Genomic DNA, 17093 nt, shown 5'->3' with positions numbered 1-17093 from the left:
GTGTGGGGGTGGTTAGTGTGTGTGAGGCGCCCGCCCCCCACCCCCCCCCCCCCCAGTGGGGGCTACGGGTAGGGAACGGCTGCGTTGGGGGATCAGACCCAACGGGTTTGCCATTGGTCGTCGTGTTTAAGTGCACGTTTTTAATCAAATCCTAACCCACCCCCCCCCCCCCCCAATATTTCACAACTAAACTGGCTTCTCACCCATAGAAGCAGCACCAGCCCCAGCCCCTGGTGAACGTTCCATCGTGTGATGTCACAATGCCCAATGTTCAAATACATCGTTGCCATAGAGGGAGTACAGAGAAGGTTCACCAGACTGATTCCTGGGATGTCAGGACTTTCATATGACGAAAGACTGGATAGACTCGGCTTGTACATGCTAGAATTTAAAAGATTGAGGGGGTATCTTATAGAAACTTACAAAATTCTTAAGGGGTTGGACAGGCTAGATGCAGGAAGATTGTTCCAGATGTTGGGGAAGTCCAGAACAAGGGGTCACAGTTTAAGGATAAGGGGTAAATCTTTTAGGACCGAGATGAGAAAAACATTTTTAACACAGAGAGTGGTGAATCTCTGGAATTCACTGGCACAGAAGGTAGTTGAGGCCTGTTCATTGGCTGTATTTAAGAGGGAGTTAGATGTGGTCCTTGTGGCTAAAGGGATCAGGGGGTATGGAGAGAAGGCAGGTACAGGATACTGAGTTGGATGATCAGCCACGATCATATTGAATGGTGGTGCAGGCTCGAAGGGCCGAATGGCCTACTCCTGCACTTAATTTCAATGGTTCTATGTTTCCCTCTCCGAAACCCCTCTCCCACCCATCCCTCTCTCCCCCACCCCCCTTCCCTCTCTACGCCACCCCCTTCCTCCTACCCCTCTGTCCCTCTTCCATCACTCCCCCTACCCCTCTCCACCTCCCTCTCCACTCTTTCCCCTCTCTCCCCCACCCCTCTCCCCCTCCCTCCCTCCTTCCCTACCTCCCCATCCTCCCCCTCCACCACATCTATCTCCCCATCCCCCTCTCTCACCCCCTACCCCGCTCTCCTTTCCCTCCCAAATCTGTCCCATTTCCTCCACCTCCTCTCCCCTCCCTCCCCTCTTCACATCCCCCCTCCCTCCCCCCACCTGTGTGTTTGGGGGTTGGTTAATATGAGTTTGATGCCGCAGCCCCCCCTCCCCCCCCCCCCCTGCAAAACGCCGTTGGGGAAACAGACCCAACGGGTCTGCACTTGGTCTAGTTATTTTTAAATTTACAACTTAGTTGTTTTCCGATCCATATGTTCTTTTTCAGAATTTAAGGAGTTTTGGAGATTATCTCTCCAACCATCCTATTAGAAACACACGAGCGCAGGTCTCCAGGTCTGGAGGATTGGTCAATCTAGCTCTATTAATGCCTTTTACTTTTTCTCTCTAGTGATGTTAATTGTTTTAAGTTTCTCGTTTTCTTTGGCCTCTAGGTTTTCTGTTATATTTAGTAGGTTTCACTTGATTTTGTACTATATATGGGATTGTAATTTTGCTCAGATTAGCAAACTTCCCCCTGGTGAATAATTCACGATTCTGCTGCTCAAGCAAAGGTGCTTTGGAGTCACTCACTGCTCCACGGCGCCTGCGCGAGCTTCGCCCTTTGCCCCGGACGCGGAAGGGTTGCTGTCGGAGGGCAGAGATGTTGAAGATGGCGGAGGATGGGGAGGTGCTGTGATGAAGGGTGGCTCCAGTAGGGAAAAGGACATGCAAGAGGTGAGGGTTTCCGGATCGGAACAGCACTCGGCACGGGCAAGCAGCGAGCCGTCGTTGAGCTGCGGTGAGGCTGCGTCCGTGGACTTTGACGGAGACAACCAGGCGAGAGGAGACTCCGTGTCCAGGATGACCGGCAGAAGGTTGCTGGGTCCTCACGCCCGCCCGCCCGCTAGGAAGTTGTTGGGTCTGAGCTCACAGTGACCTGTGAAAAGAACAATCTGATGGCAACGGCTGTTAGAGAAAAACAGTGATACAGCACGGAAATACGTTCTTCGGCCCAACTTGTCCATTTCGATCAAGTTGTCCCATCTAATAGAGTCTTACAGTGTGAAAACAGCCACTTCGGCCCAACTTGCTCACACCAACCAACATGTTCCATCTACTTCTCCATCCAAGAGTATTTTAAATGCTGTTATAGTACATATCTCACCTTCCCACTCTGCAGCTCATTCCATACCTGCCACCCTCTGAATGAAAAACGTTGACCCTCTGGTCAACCCCTAACACCTTCAACCTCAAAAAGACACAAAGTAACTCGGGTTCAGTCTGAAGAAAGGTCACCCATTCCTTCTCTCCAGAGATGCTGCCGGTCCTGCTGATTTACTCTCAACATTTTGTGTCTAGCATCCCTGGATGAACATGGATAGGTGACGTTTCAGGTCTGGCTGCCTTTTCAGACGTCCCAACCCAAAACGTCCAGGAGTGCTGCCACGGAGTTATTCCAGCATTTTGTGTCTTTTTTTGTAACCCAGCATCTGAAGTTCATTATTTTTACACTTTAAAACTATATCCATTGGTTTGTTGATTCCCCTATCTGGGGTAAAATAATGTCCATTCGCCCTATCCTTCACCTGATTTTATACACCTTTATAGGGGGGTTGCACGTAAGGTCACCGGGTCATAGGGCTTGACGCACGAAGTCGCTCAATCCATCTGGAGGACATCGCAGCTTCCCATATATGTTGTTAATACACGAAACTCGTACTTTCCTTCCTGTTAAAAAATGCCAAAATGGTGGATTTTTGCGCTGTAAAAAATTGTGGAAGTCGGGATAAGAGTGAGAGACATGTACCCAACTGCAGAATTCCAAAAATGAAGCGAAATGAAGGTAAAGAGAAGCGAGAGCTGAAGCGACAACAACAGCTAAAGTCCTTGGCGAACATTGGCCGTGCAAATATCAAATTGGAAAATGTTGGGAATGATCACGTTTGCTGACTGCATTTCATTCAGTAAGGCATTATTTGTGTTTTTTCTTGATTCCTTTTGTATCTAAAAAGTCTCAAGAAGTGATAAATCTGGCTGTAAAATTTAAAAATCGCCCATGGTTCTGAAGTGGGTTTATACATGCAAAAATAAAACGCTTCGGAAGCTAAATTTATCATTAAAAAAATCTCCAGACTTACGAGTGGTGTGTGGAAAAGTAAGTCTATCATTATGCTATTGAGATGTATATTTTGGCAAATAATAAAATGTCCCGACAGCTTAAACACCCACTCCCTTTCAATAGGATATTGTCAATTTGCTGAGGTTGATTATGTCCAATTAACAGCTAACAATTATGCCATTCCTTGGCTTGCATCTGAGTAAAATGTAATTCAAAACCCACAAATTGTTTGCGATTTTTTTAATGATAAATATTGCTTCAGAGGCGTTTTCTTTTTGTATGTAAAAACCCACTTGAGAACCATATGCGATTTTAAAATTTTACAGCCAGATTTATCACTTCTGAAACTTTTTAGATGCCAAAGGAATCAAGAAAAAACACAAATAATGCCTTACTGTAGATGAAATGCAGTCAGCAAACGGCCAATGTTCGCCAAGCACATTGGCTGTTGTCCCTTCAGCTCTCGCTTCTATCTACCGTCATTTCTCCTCACTTTTGGAATTCTGAAGTAGGATAAATGTCTCTCACGTTTATCCCGATTTCCATAATTATTTACAGCGCAAAAATTGACAATTTCAGCAGGTTTTAACGGTCCCGCTACCCTGGAAACAATGATCAGTGCTTACCTGCAGTTCATCGCGTGTACTCCAGTTGGCGTAGCGTTGCAACAGTATGGGTCATGAACCGACTGTCGTGCAACCTCCCTATATGATCATCCCACAGCCACCTGTTATCCAAAGAATGAAATCCTAGCCTGCCCAGCCTCTCCCTATAGTTCACAAGTTATAGTAGAATTAGGCCATTTGCCCCGTCGAGTCCACTCCGCCATTCAATCATGGCTGATCTCTGCCTCCTAATCCCATTTCCTGCCTTCACCCCATACCCTGTACACCCGTTCTAATTAAGAATTTGTCTTCACTAACATTTTGTACAACTGTAACATAATTTCACAACTTCTGTATTCAACTCGGACTGATGAAGGGCATTGTATCAAAAGTCATCTTTACTACCCTATCAACCCGTGGTGCCACTTTTGGGGAACTATGTACTTGTCAACTTAGATCACTGCTCTACAACATTCCCCAGGGATCTGCCATTCACTGTGAATGTCCTGCCCTCATTTGACTTCCCAAAATGCAACATCTTGTACTTACCTGCATTAAACTCTATGAGCCGATCCTCAGCACAAATGCACGACTGATCACAATTTGCTGTGATTTTTGATAACCAGTTGGCAGTTGCAGGTTCAGGGAATGATAATGCGAAAACAGTGCGGTGCTGACTCAAGTTCAAATTTGACTGATATCTGGCACTGCAATTACTGAATGACCAGGTAATCCAGCAGGTTGTTTGGGTGCATCATTGTTTTTATTTTAAAGCAAATTTTGGGAAGTATCAGCAAAGAGAAGTGGAAATAACTGGGTGAGGTACATGAAAACTACTTAGAATAAGGATAGAACGTTTTCAAAAGAATGGCGGCATAGTGGTGCAGCTGATAGAGCTGCTGCTTCACTGTTTGATCCTGACCTTAGGTGCTGTCTGTGGAGTCTGCACCATCTCCTTGTGACCGCATAGGTTTCCTCCCAAATCCCAAACACATGTGAGTTTGTAGGTTAATTGGCCTCTGTAAATTGCCCCTCGTGTAGGGAGTGTGTGAATACAATACAATTCAATACAATACAATTCAATTTATTGTCATTTGGACCCCTTGAGGTCCAAACGAAATGTCGTTTCTGTAGCCATACATTACAAACAAATAGACCCAAGACACAACATAATTTACATAAACATCCATCACATTGCTGTGATGGAAGGCCAAAAAAACTTATCTCTCCACTGCACTCTCCCCCCCCCGATGTCAGACTCAAAGTCAAAGCCCCCGGCGGGCGATGGCGAATTGTCCCGCGGCCATTAAAGCCACGCCGGGTGATGCAAGGCCGTGCACCGGGTCTTGATGTTAGAGCCCCCGGCGCACGCTCGCAGTCCCGCGGCCATTCCAAGCCGCGCGGGGCGGTGCTGTAAGGCCCCGCTCCAGGAGCTCTTCAACCCCGCAACTCGGGCGGGAGAAGTCGCCGTTGCGGGAGCCCTGAAAAGCGGTCTCCCTCCAGGGACCCGCGGGCTACCGGTGCCGCCGTCCGCCAAACCCGCAGTTGCAGCCACCGAATCTCCGGGGGTCGGGTCGCAGCAGCGCTCCACCACCGCTCCACCCGCTCCGGACTCGGCCAGCTCCACGACGGTGAGGTGAATAGTCGGCACCACAGCCCCCGGTCTTCCTGTTGGAGGCCGCTCCTCGTCGCAGCCCCAACGACAACGGACCCGACAAAGAAAAGGTCGGGTCTCCCGTGCAGGGAGAGATTTAAAAGTTACCCCCTCCCCCCCCACACCACCCCCACCCCCCCCCCCCCCCACACACATACCCCAACAAAAAATAACAAAAACTACATAAAAACAGACATAAAATAATAAAAACGCAGACAGACTGCAGAGGCCGCTGCTGACGAAAGTCGCGCCGCCCACCAATGAGTGATCGATGGTAAGCTTGGATTTGTTGGGCCGAAGGGCTTGTTTCCATACTGTATCTTTAAATTAAACTAATCATGTTTGGCAAAAAAAAAACTGAGAGAACCTGAAACTTTAATTTTTGGAAGTGGAAATTAAATGTTATCAGAATTCTGGTTTAGTTTAGAGATACAGTGTGGAAACAGATTTTATCGCCCACTGAGTCCGCACCGACCAGCGATCTCTGTACATTAGTGCTATCCTACACATTAGGGACAATTTACAATCTTAACCGAAGCCAATTAACCTATAATTCTGTCTGTACATCTTTGGAATGTGGGAGGAAACCAGAGCACCCGGGCAAAACCCAAGCGGTCACAGGAAGAATGTACAAACTCCATACAGACAGGACCCATAGTCAGGATCGAACCCGGGTGTCTGGCGCGGTAAGGCAACAACTCTATCGCTGCGCCATCGTGCAGCACATAAATGTTACGTGTTTGGTGTGTCCGGTGATGTGTTGGCATCGTAACTTCATTCTTATTGATCACGTGAATCATCTCTGTGCCCTTTTCATAACTTGAATGCCCTTCCTATAATATTCCTGCAAGTGCACATCATGTGCCAACTGCAAAGAAAATTCTAATTCAGATTGTGAATGTGTACTTTTTGTGTATGGTTAGTACAATTTCTAGCAGCCACTTCAGAGATGTTGCAGAAAAAAATTGGCATCAATTATTGATGCATAAGCAACAGTAATAGATCACTAAAAGCAAAATGATTGGTGGCCTTATTTTCTATTTCTAAAGGAATGGAGAGTGTCATTGGGAGAGTTTTAACTGTCTCAGGGCAAGCTTTGTGACAAATAACAACAGAAATTGATGTGAAGAGAAGACATTTGGTATCAAGAAGAAAATGGTGGTTGGAATTGAGACTACATAATATAGTAGTACTGCTGTTAATCTGGTTAGGGCTTTAAACTAATACTTAACTTTATTCACAAACAATCTAGGCCATCTCATATCAAGGAATGATAATCTCTGCCAACTTGACCAAGGCACCAAGTTCTGTTTTTATTGATTTATTCTTCCGGGAGCAATGGTGAAGTACTACTTGTGTCTGAATGACCTGAAGAATTCATGGGACCAAGTATTGGCTGCTTTCTGGCAGCGCTACCCAAACCCATACAGGTGAGTTCAACTTTTCAAAATGTCTGCAGATGCTGGGAATCTGAAATAACATGAAATGCTGGAAACACTGCGCAAGGCAGGCAGCATCTGTGGAAAGAGAAACAGTTAACTGTTTCAAAGATATGAAAGAGAAAATAAATTGGTTTAAAATTGCAGAGAGGATGAAGAAGGGATGGATAGGATAAAGAGAATACCTTCTTGCATACGGCGTGCACAGCCTAAAGTTGTAGGACAACTTGTTCTATTTGATCTTATTTGATTGTGCACGCCGGGTTGATTGCATTCGTCGAAGCAGGGCGTACCACGTGAAGGTTGCAATCTTCCACCCCAGGGAATACCTACTGGGGTGCGGCTAGAGTCGTCATGGGGATGAACAATAAACAAACCAGTTCACCCAGTTGATAAATAATGAAAATAGTTAGAGCGGGCAGGCACCAGGAAACTTGGGGTTGTCCCTGCGGATTGAACGCAGGCACTCAGCTAAATGGTCACCCAATCTACATTTGGATTTTCCAATGTAAAGGAGATCGCATTGTAAACACCAGTTTCTAGAATTTGTTTATTCATTTGAATTATGAGAATCAGCTATACTAGGTTAGAAAACTTGCCACACACTTTGCATCTTTGGAACCTTAGGCATGAATCTAATGTGGCTATGCTAATGTAACGTCTGATAACTTTTATACTCCAGGATCTTAATTGATCCAATTGGCAAGCCCTTTGAGATGACGTATGAGAAGTCAAAATTATATATCATGGAGATGGTGATTTTTCAGGTTTCTTATTTTCTGTCTGAAAGGGAGTGTTACTAATCACTTCATTCTCTATGCATAAAGGATTCTATCCTACAATATAATTTTCAAGGTGACGTTATGTGGATATTTGCACAGTAATGCCTCATGCAAAAGTGAATTAATTACATATGAATTATTACTATAATCATTTGGGCAGATACTACATCTTTTCTGCATCTTTGGAATTCTACAGTTAAAAATGTAAATGACTGACCAGTTAACTTTTTCCTATTTTTTACTCTGAGGGCTGGTATGCCTGTTTCATATTGTGTGGCTTGGACTTTATTGAGGAAATGTTGCCCAATGCTGTAGGTTTAAAATAAAATGATAACTGTTATTCTTGCATTTTAAGTTAGAATATTTTCTAGGTGAAAACATTTTGATTGATAAACTAAAACTGAAGTAAAAGCTATTAATATTTCAATATTTCTACACCCCCAGCAAACATGTACTTACAGAGGATGTCATCCACCGCGAAGTAACACTTGACAGGGTGATTTCCCGACGACTACTCACCAAGACAAGCATAGTCCCTCGGTGGGCAGAGCGATTATTTCCCACTAATGTTGCCCACTCAGCCTTCGTTCTAGAAGATTCAGTAGTTGATTTAAAACACAAAACTCTGACTACATTTACCTGGAACATCAATCATTCACGGCTTATGGTATGTCATGTCATCTGATTTTTATGTTTTTAGATTTATCCTCTTCCTATGGCTTTCCTGAGCAAATGCTTCTCAATGACATGTGTCTTGCACTTTGGTTCCAGCATCAGTGGGTGGAAACAATGCAGTTCCAATATTAGAAGAAAAATTATTCCCTTATTTAAGACCCCCCCCCCCCCTTGAAGTATCCGGAGCTTGTGTGACAAGTGTATGCCTCAGGCCTAGAAAATTCTGTACTTTGTAGCACACCAACTTACAGTGATATATAGTTACAGTTACCTGCACTTTACATGCTTTCCGAGGAAGTAACTAGGCCAACTCTTGATTAATGAGCACATTTGCTCTTGTGGTAATTCTAAGTGTGGGAAGAGATTACCAGGCAGACACTGATTCCCGGGTGTCTCAAAGTTGAGTAGTATTTAGGTTAGTGTTGTGAATCTCTCCGTGCATTGTGAGCCAAAGCAGTGGATGGAATGGACCACTTCCAATCTCCAATGATGACTCACCTGCCTGCCTTGTCATCCACCACCTGCCCCATCCGTGATAAGATCTGCATTTCTCATGTTAACCACATTTGAACCCACAAAACGTAAATAGAAGTCATCCTCAATCCTGATGGACTGCCTGAGAAGATGTAACTTTAATGATGCAAATTATTCTTTAGGACGGAGGGAGGTTTGAATAATGTGGAAGAGCGAAGGGATTTTGGAGGTTGATATTCGCGTGGAAAAAGTGGATGCTATCCTCAAAATATACATGAAAAATAAGGGAAACTGTCTCTGGTAATTGAAGGAATTCGAATGACAGCATTGATGTAAGTTTAAATTAAAAAATATTTTGGACAAAAGGTGGAATGCACATTTGATTTAGTGGTTGAAGCATAGCTGATTCAGCAATTGGTTAACATGGTGACTGAAGAAAGATGGATGTACGACTAAAGAAAGAGGCTGCACTCCTGGGATTATGGTAACATGCATTTGGATGGTAGGCAGTGATAGACGTCAACATTTAATAGAGTGGAAAAGATTATTTGAAATATCAAACCTTTCATTCAAAAGAAGACGATGTTTCTTTTGGAACTTTGGCCATGTTCTATACCACCATTAGAGACAATATTCTTGTCAACGATGTTGAATGCAGTGCAAATTAGATTTAATGAGGAGCCGTGCAAGAGGAAAGGGTCAAGTAAAACATTATGGAAATGTTAAGGCCTTTGCCATTAATGCCTCTGTTTTTGGTTTCAATCAGGTCGTACAGGAGTGTTGCATATATAGATTACATCCTGAGAATTTGAACTGGACTCAAATTAAACGTGAAGCCTGGATTTCTTCAAACTTTTATGGCGTCTCACGAGCTATTCAGGTCAGTGTGTATATTTCAGTTTTCATTTCATCTTGAGAGTCATTATTGTTCGTTAATCTTTTAAATTCATTACAACCATAAGTGAGGTGTGAGGTAATTTGACATCAGTGTACAAGACCAGTGTTTTGTATAGTTCGCTGGTTTAAGGCTCTAACATGTATGACCACCCTTGTGTAATTTCCGTTTGGCAGCCAAGTGAATTGAATACTTTTGGGCATTTGACTTGTCTGCAGTTACTGTGGAGTATTTATGTTGGAGTAAAGTAACAAAGGTTGAAGGATAAACCATGCTCCTTGCATAAAATGATTTGGTTTTGTTTTGCTTTGTTATTATTGTTATGTGTACCGAGTTGCTGTGAAAAACTTAGTTTTTGTGCTATCCAGGCAAATCACTCCATACATGAGTATATCAAGGTAGTGTAAAAGAGAAAACAAATCAGAATGCTGAAGAGAGTGTTATAGTTATAGAGAAAGTGCACTGAACAACAAGGAAAGAGCTGTTCCTGAATCCAGTGGTAATGAATTTCAAGCTTTTCTATCTCCTTCTTGAAGGAAAAGATCATAAGAGAGAATGACGGGGGTGTGAGTGGTCCTTAATGTTGGTCACTATCCCGAGGCAGCATGAAGTGTAGATGGGGTAGATGGGAAGAGGCTAAATTGTGTGATGCACAGGGCTGCGTTCACAACCCTGCAATTTCTTGCTGTCTCGGACAGAGCAGATGCCATAGCAAGGTATGCTACATCTGGAAAGGATGCTTTCTATGCTGCATCTGTAGAAATTGGTAGGCGTTGGGAGTTGTGCTGAATAGTTTGCTTTGCTTTGGTGAAGTATCCATCAAGTGATAGATTATGTACTAACATGCTGTCCTATATGCGAGAGTGTAATTGTACTTCATCTCCTTTATCTCTTTTAGGAATGCGGCCTTGCCAGTTTTAAGAACAGCATAACTAAAACTATGAAAGGTTTTGAATACATTCTGGCTAGAATGCACGGTATGTCTGTAAATGATATGCATCCATCGCTTCCTGGCATCATAAGCATTGCTGAGCCAATTTAATGCCAATCTCAAATTATTTAATCATACCAATGGAACAGGATTGATCACATTTATGGTTACCTAATAAGCAGTAGTGGGACGTATGGAAACAGCAGTGGAAATGACATCTATTTGGACTAGGTTAAATAATGTTAAAGAACTATTACATTTCCATATTCTAGAGAATTTTTAATGAAGATAACATTCATTTGAACAAGATTGGGGCTATTGCCAAGGAAACAGAAGCAGGTATGAAAAAGGGTCTTGACCTTAAACATCATTTATCCATGTACTCCAAAGATGCTGTCGGACCTGCTGAGTTACTCCAACACTTTGTGTCCCATTGTACATTGACCACATCTGCAGTTCCTTGTTTCAACAAGAGCAGGCCATTTGGCCTCAAGCCTCATTTGTTAGTCAACAAGAACTTCTACGTCAGTGTGATTTATTTTTGCCCTATCATCTCATCCCTTGAATCCTTCAATATCCAAAATTTTATTGATCTCTGTTTTGAATGAGATTGTGGACTGCAGGCTTCTCAGGTAGAGAATCTCAAAGATTCACTGTCCTGCAAAAATTTCAATGCTAATTGGTTTCCATCCTATTTTGAAATCATGATCCCCACCTAATTCTAGATGCCTTAGCCAAGGGAGGCATCTTCCTATCTCTACTGTTAGGCCCTCTCAGAACTTTGTATGTTGCAATGATCACCTCGTGTTATTTTAAACTACGGAATAGAGGTCTAGCCTATTCATGCTCTCCTTGTAATGAACACGCTATCCAAGGAATCAATGAATGCTGCACTCATAGAGTCATACAGTGTGGAAACGGACCCTTCTGCTCAACTCGTCAATGCTGAACAAGATGCCCTATCTAAGCTAGTTCCATTTGCCAACTAAACCCATGTACCTGTCCAAATGTATTTTAAATATTGTCAAAATGCTTCAACTACATCATCTGGCAACTGGTTTCTTATACCTGATTGCTGTTGTACGGTCATTGCACCCTCTCCCCTCCTACCTTGGGGCTTGAGAGAAATGGATTCTTTAAAAAATATATATATTGGATTACAGTGTAGTTTTTTGTTTTTTATATCGGTGACATCCAGATTCAGCATTGGAAAACAAAGTCTTGAGTTTTAAATCTAATTTGCAAAATCATTTAATGTAGTTAAATTCCAATAACCTAGCAAGGTTTATTTCCAAATAAACCCAGAGAAGGTTATTCTTATTAATATGCCAATACACTGTTAATTCAGAATTCTTTAGATGCTACACAATATTACAATTATTTTTTCCATTAAGTCAAAAGGGTGTGTAGAAATTGGGCCGCGTGAGATGGAAGGAAATGAATCCCCCGTGGATTGAAAGGGAATACCTGCTATTCAGATGCTGAACTGTTGATGTTTCTGAAATGTCATTAAATGAATTACAGTTTTTGGTAAAATCTGATTAGAATGTATTAGAGTGCAGAATAGTAACCCAGTGGTTATCCTGAGTCTGGAAATGCCCAATTTAATGGTGTTTATTTTTTCCATTCCCTTCCATCTCTTCCCTTCCCCACCCTCTTCAGGTGAAACACCAATGAAAACATTGAGAGAGACTGCGAAAGAAGTAACCGAGAAGGCTAAGGAAACTGCGCTGGCAGCTACAGAGAAAGCAAAGAATCTTGCCAGCAAAGCAGGACCACAGAAAAAAACCCAATATGTTTAAGGCTTTGTTTTTTTACCCTCTATTGTGTGTGAAAACACAAGCTCAATCAGTGCAGTTTGGCATATCGAGCAGTCGCAACCATCAATGTACCGGTAATTTCACGGAGATATTTGCAGAAATTTAGTCAATCAGTCCAACAGATTTAGTAGAATGAATCCGAAAGAAGGCATTATACAACCAATGTAAAGTATTTATCACTCAATCTAAAAAAAAATCCAATTAAGTAATTTTAAATCAGCAACATTTCAAATTGAAGATAGTTCAAGATATTTTGAAGTATTCTAAATTAAGGCACTTTGTCTGGTCTTTGGACAAGCTTTCCAAACATGATTTGTAGAATTTTGTTTTAAAAGCTGCTGTGAATTGGGTGGGGTGTAAAGGAAAGGGAAGAATAAGAAATATTGTTTTGGAGAGTGAGATAGAGGCAAAAAACTATTATGATGCAAAACAATTAAATGCACATCATGTTCTTTAAGTAATTGTTTCTGTTTGTTGAATCTTATGCAAAACTGGAGGATGATCTTTAGATAATTTTAACTCAATTATAAAGGGTTAGAGACTCAGGAGTGAAAATGCAATCAGATCTGCCTCAATGACCTTCCCTACCGAGAAACTAGCTAATCTCTTCCTCAGGGCGACAAAAGATTTGCACTTACATTTCTGCTTGTCACCAAGGTTACTACTTTTGCTGTGTTCCATTGGAGTCATAAGGCGATTCAGCACAGAAGTGGACCCTTAGACCCACCTTGTCCATGCTAACCAAGTTGCTTTCTGGGCTGGTCCCATTTGTTAGCATTTGGGCCATATCCCTCTAATCCCTTCCCTATTTGTATATCTGTCCTTTGTGGTCAGCATTGGGACAGAGGAAACGCTGGATTCATTGTGTTTATGAGAGCAAGGCAAAAGTCTATAATACTCAATCACAGAAAACGTCAGGAAATAATAATCTGTAAGTTCCCTCAGTCTGTTTTGGGACCAGTAACATTTTCATTTAATGCTAACCCTTTTGGTTTCCCTCTTTGTTTCCACGTAAATATTTATTTTCATGGACTAGATGATAGGTGTATGAACTCAACATAAATATCTCGTAACTTCAGTGCTTTATCATAGGGAAAAATCTTTTAAATGTGTTTAAGGCACACCAGATTGCTGTGCCCTGCAACTCAGAATTAAAAACCAACAGGAATTGTGGCATTTGCTCATTAAAAATACAACATTCTTATTTTGTCTCATGCGTACTATTATAGGTTTACTGTATGGTTCGGATATTAATGGTACTTTATTGTCACATGAACTTGGGTACAGTGAGATTTTTTTTTGTATACAGTTCAGTAGCAATCTTACTATACATTAGATACAACCATACATAAGTACAAGCGTGAAATATAGTAGATTACACTGAGGCAGTATACAATACAATAATACTTTCTTAGCCAAGTATGTTTTGCAACATACGAGGAATTTCATTTGCCAAGTTAGTCATACAACTAAAAAGTAATGGAACACACAAAATACATTTTAACATAAACATCCACCACAGTGACTCCTCCACATTTAACTTTGCCATAAATGCACGTTGTCCAGTTGGCCGCACTGGATTGGAGTTTCAGGGGGACAGGATTTAACATTACTGTATGTTCTGCACACTATTGGGAGATGGGGGACGTTGTTTGCAAATTTCCTGAGGCCAGTTTTGTTTCCATCTCTTTTTGAAATATCCCAACAATTCTACGCTGGAAGTCTCATCCCAAAGCTATGTTTACTGTTTTTATATTGTTTTGTTAGCCAGCAATGTGATCAGCAACTGTGAGGTTTTAAAACTTGATAAATACTGTACTGTCAACCACATTTGCTAAATGTATCTGAAACAAAGTGTGTAAATTATGTGAAAATGTTTACATTGTTAAAAATAGATACTGTTGTAAAAAATTGCAATAAAGACAACTTGGCCAGAACTCCATTACGCTTGCTTATGTTTACCTGCTGCTTTTATTTAACCAACTTCTGAAATGTCACAGAAATGGTTGCCCTTTTTCTGGATTTTCATTTTAATTTGAGTAGATCCTAGCGATATTCTTTCGTTTTCTGCTTAACACAACCATGCGATGCATGCGTAGCAACTAATTAGGATAGCTACTAGATTGTTGCCCTTCACTGTAGGATTATTTTGCAAGACCAGAGTTCTTCTTCAATTTTCTATTTGTGAGAGAAGTGCATTTGAATCCTTGTTTTGACATGGCTGATGACACCACATGGATTGTCAGAGCCAGGAGGTGCAATTTCCTGTTTGGCATGTCACCACTGTTCCATTTTGTTATGATTAGAGGCATTTCAAGGTATTTGAACGCCAGCCAGAGTACCAAAATCCTGGGTTCCTTGAACGTTGGAGGGAGATTATTTACAGGTAGATAAAAACACCTATGATCCAATTAGATGAAAAATTAAAGCCTCTACTAACCCCCATCTGACAGTCAACTGTTGCTTTTTGTTATTTGGATGAAATTAGAGCAGAAATGTCAAAACACCTAATGGCTTTCTTGATTCATTGGTGGGGGCGGGAAGAAGAAAGGAAGAGGCGGAGACAGTGGGCTGTGGGAGAGCTGGGAAGGGGAGGGGAAAGAGGGAGAAAGCAAGGACTACCTGAAATTGGAGAAGTCAATGTTCATACCGCTGGGGTGTAAACTATCCAAGCGAAATATGAGGTGCTGCTCCTCCAATTTACTGTGGGACTCACTCTGGCCATGGAGGAGGCCCAGGACAGAAAGGTTGGATTCGGAATGGGAGAAGTAGTTGAAGTGCCACCGGGAGATCAGGTTTGTTATTGCGAACTGAGCGGAGGTGTTGGGCGAAGTGATCGCCAAGCCTACGCTTGGTCTCACCGATGTAGAGCAGCTGACACCTGGAGCAGCGGATGCAATAGATGAGATTGGAGGAGGTGCATGTGAACCTCTGCCACACCTGGAAAGACTGCTTAGGTCCTTGGATGGAGTCAAGGGGGGAGGTAAAGCGACAAGTGTAGCATTTCCTGTGCTTGCAAGGGAAAGTACCAGGGGAGGGGGTGGTTTCTCCAATTTCAGGTATTCCTTGCTTTCTCCCTCTTTCCCCTCCCTTTCCCAGCTCTTCCACAGCCCAGTCTCTGCCTCTTCCTTTCTTCTTCCCGCCCCCAACACCCCCACATCAGTCTGAAAAAGGGTCTCGACCCGAAACGTCACCTATTCCTTCGCTCCATAGATGCTGCCTCATCCGCTGAGTTTCTCCAGCATTTTTATCTAATTGTATACACTTGTACTGTATCTGAGATGCTTATCTAAGATGCCTATGTGTAGTGATACTTACACTGAATTGCATACGAAAATTAACCTCAGTGCATGTGACAAATAAAGTACCTTTGAACCTCTAAGTCTCGATTCCCCTAGCCTGGGCAAAAAGACTCCCTGTGCATCGGCCCTATCCATGGCCCTCATGATTTTATACACCTCGATAAGATCACCACTCAGCCTCTTGTGCTCCAAGGAAAAAAGTATAGCCTGCCCAACCTCTCCCTATATCTCAGGCCCACAAGTCCTGGTAAATTGATGAGCAAACCATGAATAAGGGATTATCATAAACAATAAAACAGGTAAATTATCTGTGTAAATGTGAATTCTAAGATAGTGCATTCCTTGCAGTGGAGTATCACAGTAAAGTCAGCAGTGCCACCAGCAGGACAGTGGAAGTAGATATACGTCTTGCACTAAACTTGCACATCTTTTCAACAGAGACCTTAACATCAGGAAACTAAATATCTTATTTCACTTCAAACCCAGACAGCAAATTAAACTGCAGGAAATCATGTCAACTAGGAATGGGAGGAGGGAAATAATGGAAGCCTTGGGAAAGTTCTTGTAGTGTTACTGTGGTAATCTAGTGTAATGTTCACAACCCTAAAGTAACTGCTGAGACTCACATTTGCCAGATTAGGAAATTTGGGCTAACATAGATTTCTTCATGCCAAAGCCATCCACATCTCCTCCCCTTCACCAATTCCTTTGCCTCTTCCATCATCTATTCTCTCCTGTTTTGGTGTAATTGTATACATGTTAACTCTATCCCTCTGATCCCTATGCCACACTCCCAAAACAAACTGGATTTAGTGCTGGCAATAACAGTATGGTTGGCAGCACAGCTGTTGCAAGCTACAAATCAGCCTCCAACATTCAGTACACGTTGGTCCCAGTGAATGCAGGAATCCACAAGGTGCAGTCGGATTTACTCTGCAAATCAAGCTGTGCTGTTGCAATATTTTGCTGTGAGGTCAGTGCACGGCCCTGGGGGTGGGAGATTGCAACCTTCATGTGGTCCACCCTGTTTCAACGAATGCAATGAACCTGGTGTGCACAAACAGATCAACCAGAACAAGTTGTCTTACAACTTTAGGCTGTGCACGCCCTACACAAGAAGTGCACGGCCCAAAGCCGCCAACGCCTAGTTACTCACTAAATCATTGTTGGAAACATATAAAGCTTCTCTGCTCAGAAATAAGAGAACTTTTAAAGTGAAACAGCAGCAATTGCTGCCAAAACTTGATAATTTACTAAAAGTACAATTCCTTGAGGAATTTCATATGGGGTTTTTTTTTTAAATTAAAAAGTCATTTTAAAATAAAATCTTTTGTCAAAATCTATTTTGTTTTCTGTACACGTTTTACATTTATATTTCTTGGATTACATT

General features: G+C 42.3%; 1 protein-coding gene across 3 annotated transcripts; it reads left to right on the top strand.

The window, feature by feature from the left end:
* Positions 1-1611: 1611 nt before the first annotated feature.
* prelid1 (PRELI domain containing 1) lies at positions 1612-14352 on the top strand. Of its 3 annotated transcripts, none has more exons than XM_033029675.1 (6): positions 1612-1742; positions 6638-6815; positions 8051-8273; positions 9522-9635; positions 10549-10627; positions 12244-14352. In XM_033029675.1, the coding sequence occupies exons 2-6, from the start codon at positions 6724-6726 to the stop codon at positions 12381-12383; spliced, it is 648 nt and encodes a 215-aa protein (XP_032885566.1). In that variant the 5' UTR covers positions 1612-1742; positions 6638-6723; the 3' UTR covers positions 12384-14352. The 3 variants fall into 3 exon arrangements, with proteins under 3 accessions (XP_032885566.1, XP_032885567.1, XP_032885568.1); XM_033029676.1 differs by having other exon boundaries at positions 1638-1806; XM_033029677.1 differs by lacking the exon at positions 1612-1742 and adding an exon at positions 3692-4459.
* Positions 14353-17093: the final 2741 nt, after the last annotated feature.

The sequence above is a fragment of the Amblyraja radiata genome, chromosome 11 (assembly GCF_010909765.2).
Source record: "Amblyraja radiata isolate CabotCenter1 chromosome 11, sAmbRad1.1.pri, whole genome shotgun sequence".
In the NCBI taxonomy this organism is placed as follows: domain Eukaryota; kingdom Metazoa; phylum Chordata; class Chondrichthyes; order Rajiformes; family Rajidae; genus Amblyraja; species Amblyraja radiata.
The sequence above is the reverse complement of the archived record's forward strand: the minus strand, read 5'-3'. Positions and strand labels throughout refer to the sequence as shown.

What these genes read in the sequence shown, in the direction of transcription:
- prelid1 (XM_033029675.1), top strand. Translation starts at nt 6,724, where the DNA reads ATGGTGAAGTACTACTTGTGTCTGAATGACCTGAAGAATTCATGGGAC. An exon ending in GCGTCTCACGAGCTATTCAG is followed by an intron (nt 9,636 to 10,548) that starts GTCAGTGTGTAT and finishes TATCTCTTTTAG; the next exon opens with GAATGCGGCCTTGCCAGTTT. An exon ending in CATTCTGGCTAGAATGCACG is followed by an intron (nt 10,628 to 12,243) that starts GTATGTCTGTAA and finishes CACCCTCTTCAG; the next exon opens with GTGAAACACCAATGAAAACA.